This window comes from Cucurbita moschata, unplaced genomic scaffold, assembly GCF_002738365.1.
Source record: "Cucurbita moschata cultivar Rifu unplaced genomic scaffold, Cmos_1.0 Cmo_Scf00007, whole genome shotgun sequence".
In the NCBI taxonomy this organism is placed as follows: domain Eukaryota; kingdom Viridiplantae; phylum Streptophyta; class Magnoliopsida; order Cucurbitales; family Cucurbitaceae; genus Cucurbita; species Cucurbita moschata.
Window position 1 is genome coordinate 59,423 of NW_019268523.1, and position 3,820 is coordinate 63,242.

A 3,820-nucleotide genomic window follows, 5' to 3' on the forward strand; every position below is an offset into this window, starting at 1 on the left:
TAAGCTCTTAATTCCTTGCCTCTACATTTTCACCCTCATAACTCCTTGGTTGATAGGGGATCTGATTGGAGATATTGGTCCATCTAGCATCTAAGCTCTTAATTCCTTGCCTCTACATTTTCACCCTAATAACTCCTTGGTTGATAGGGGATCTGATTGGAGATATTGGTCCATCTAGCATCTAAGCTCTTAATTCCTTGCCTCTACATTTTCACCCTCATAACTCCTTGGTTGATAGGGGATCTGATTGGAGATATTGGTCCATCTAGCATCTAAGCTCTTTTGTTGGTTATGTAACATAATAATACATTAGACATATTCATCAATAGGGACTTAGGATATGATAATTTTAGGATACAGTGAATACCTTAGTTTATAAAAGAGTATCCTACAGCCTTAAAAGCATGTTTAACAAAGTCTTCTGTTGCTTCACGGGTAAGAAATTTAATGGTATCAGACATGAAGACTATAGGGTAGCTGCAGAATACGTCTGGAATATATGAGACAAAATCTGCTTGTAGTTGCCAGTTTCAATACCAGTATTGGGATCAATAAAGTAGGGTACCTGATATTTAGGATTTCGATATTTAATTAATAGTGTGTAGACAAGGGAGAGATAACAGTCAATGTGCAATGTACATAAACGATAGGAATAAACGTAACACATAAATCATACAACACAAGATCAACAAGAAATCCAACAGAAGGCTCCCCATAACAAGGAAGATCAACAAGAAATCCAACAGAAGGCTCCCCATAACAAGGATTATCTTGATTGATCCATCTGGATCCGCCGATTCTGTAAATCTCATTAACACTTTTATCATCTCTCCTTAACCATGCATTTTTTTACATTCTTTTATATTTTTAACGAAAAATTCTCTTTTTGTCCCCTAGTTTTCTTGCAATTACTTTTTCTACCCTTGAAGTTTGAGTTTAATTTTCATCATAAGTTTCAAAAAGTTACATTTTTTAACTTTTAGATTTAATTTCAATTTCTATTTGGTTCCTAGGTTTCAAAATGAAAGGTATCGAAAGATTACATTTTTCCCGTTGATGTTTGAGTTTAATCTCTATTTGGTTCCTAGGCTTCAAAAAGTTACATTTTTACCTTCAAATTTTGTGTTTAATTTTCATTTGGTGCCTCGGTTTCAAAATGTTACATTTTTACTCTTGAAGTTTGAGTTTAATTTCTAATTGTTTCTAATTGTTTTCAAAAAGTTATATTTTTACCCTTCACTTACGCTTTATTTGGTTTTTAGGTTTCAAAGAAAGTTCGGTTATGCTTGGGGATGAAACTGCAACACAGTGGGTGAACTGAAGATTTCAAACACGGAGGCAGTGTCGGTTCCTACGGATAAGCAGAACCAGATATTAAAAAAGAAAAGCTTGATAGTAGGTGGGTGGAGAAAGAATGAGTTTGCTCAAATTGAGTGAAATGGTATGATATGTTGCCATGTTTTTTAATAGGATGTTACTAAGCTTGTAGCTGTTCAAATGTCTCAATGAAAAATTCATGTTTACTGAAATACATGTGTACTCTTCGTGGAAATTTTTATGACCAAGCAATCTCGGTTTTCCATAAAAAAAATCCGCCACCCATGCCCATAAAAATTGATTACGAAAGTGTGAAAGAGGCCTCTGGAGGGTTGTGTTCATATCGTTGGAAGAGGAGGACGAATTCGAGGCAGTGGGAAATGATTTCTACACCCCCAAAAAAAGGGGTGCAAATGGATTTTTTCGGTTTCAAAGAAAACTGATTGGAATACAAAATAAATGGAGGTTTAAAGGAATTTCTTATGCAGAACAGGGAATTTCCAAGCTAGTAAATGATCGACTAGCTTTACGACAAATAAAGTCTCGGGGTTGCAAAAAAAGGGTAGTTGAAACTTGGAAGAAAAAGTTTGAAGTTGAGGCTGAGGTTGACAACACATGGGAAAGAAAACTACCATAGTAAATAGTACTGTAATAAATAACAACATGACCTCAAGAGCATGCAGAAATTCATTCAGACGGAACCATAAATCCATAATTATCATAGTAAACAGTAATGTGGGTTGTGCAGTCAGTACCGAACCTCTTTTGATCCGGAAACGTCAAGAAGTAGCTTTGTCCGTAGAGATCCTTCTCCCACGTTATGAAGGATGTAAGGAAGCTCCAACTCACATAATGCCTCGCGCACAATTCGAGCATACTGGAAGGATGAGCAATATTTATTTTACCTCAATACATCAGAAGTATAACAAAATACTAAAGTTTACACTCCTAATAATTGTCAGCACCACCAGATTAAGCAAACTGACATACAAGAACGATCAAAGCAGAGTAATTCAGCTGCTAATAACGGTCTCAGCAGCCTAGTCTTTAACTGAGGTTATAAATGAAATTGAAAAGGTGAGATAAACACACCACAGGCATGTGTAATATAGGGAGGATAGCTCATCACTGTACCGGATTGTTTTCGTATGAGAAAAGTTCCAACTTTTTTGGCGGTGGGTCTGTCGAGGCCTTTCCCCACAATGTCATTCCTCTACCAGCCCTAAGAATTGTTGGCATCCACCCCGTAAACAATGTACTACATAAAACAAATATTTAGATCACGAAGGAAAGAAGAAGCAGAAGCAGAAGCAGGAGGAAAAGATTATAGGTCTGCACACCGCACAAAACATCCGTGATATCAGATAACTCTTTCTTTCTGATGCATGTTAAAGATTGTGAGAATTAACATGGGTTTACGACGCTGTTTCTTTTTAGAGCTAAAAAGAGCCACACAGCAACCTCTTGCAGCTGGGAAATGTTTGATTCGATTCATGCTGCTATGTACACAACACCAAAAAAAAGAAGGAAAAAAAAAAAAAAAAAAAAAAAAAAAAGGAAGAACGCCGCAGGTAGTACAGCTAAAATGGTTTTGCATGTTATGAAGGGAGCCACGTACTTCCCTAACTAGCACTACTCTATCTCAAACAACATGCTTAACTACTGTATTTGGATCCGATGCATTAGTGTCGGTAAGATCACATTAGTACCGGTAATTAAGAACATAATTACCATTATTATTATTATTATTATTGTAATACCCGAGCCTCAATTGAAAGTTTAAAATCTAAGTTTACCTTAAAAGTCGATCTCTCTCAATTTTATTGAAGGTCTTAAAGACCAAAATCCGAGATGAGACGGAAGAGAAAAATGATGAGGAATAAAAGAACGGAAGAAAAATATAAAGGAAAAATGATAGAAAACTAAAAGGATGGTCCAGGTAAATCCCTGGAGGGTAATTTGGTCATTATACCTCCTTTTTAGTAACATACGAATAAAAGAGAAAAAGGAAAAAAATAAAGGGGAAAAGGAAGAGAAGGAGAAAGTGCGGAAAGAAAAGAATGTAAATAGTGAGAGAGAAAATTATAGAGAGAGAAGGAAAGTTCTAGAGAGAGAGGGAGGTAACCGCCGCTCCGGCCACGAGGAGTCCGGTTCCGGTCGAGCCTTCATGAAATCTTCACAGAACTTAGAGAAGAACATTCTTAACTTTTAGATCGTCCAAAACCATCCAGAAACGAGGAAAAATCTAAAGGTAAAGTTCTTGAATCCAGATTCTCGAAATTGCTTTAGATCTGTTAGATACAGTAAGAGTTAGAGCCTGAAATTTGAGTATGTTAATCTACAGAGGATTACGCTCAAAATCTGTGAAGAAATTTGGCCGAGACCTCAACCCAAAGGCGGAGATCCGAGGGTCATCCGAGAACGGTGAGCGAACTTCCGGCGTTCTTAAATCCTCCATGGTCAAGAAAAAAATTATAAAAAGGATACTAGGAATCATATTGAT

General features: G+C 36.6%; 1 protein-coding gene and 1 pseudogene across 1 annotated transcript in view; one reads left to right on the forward strand and one right to left on the reverse strand.

The window, feature by feature from the left end:
* LOC111445278 overlaps positions 1–1,476 on the forward strand; it is a 6,571-nt pseudogene extending 5,095 nt beyond the window's left edge.
* The window catches only part of LOC111445276, a 15,804-nt gene continuing 12,277 nt past the window's right edge, over positions 294–3,820 (reverse strand). The window contains exons 8-10 of the mRNA XM_023083560.1: positions 2,452–2,575; positions 2,078–2,194; positions 294–565 (exon numbers count right to left, since the gene is read on the reverse strand). Of these exons, the coding sequence (XP_022939328.1) occupies positions 467–565; positions 2,078–2,194; positions 2,452–2,575 (340 nt within the window). The 3' untranslated portion in view covers positions 294–466. The remainder of the gene's footprint in view (positions 566–2,077; positions 2,195–2,451; positions 2,576–3,820) is intronic.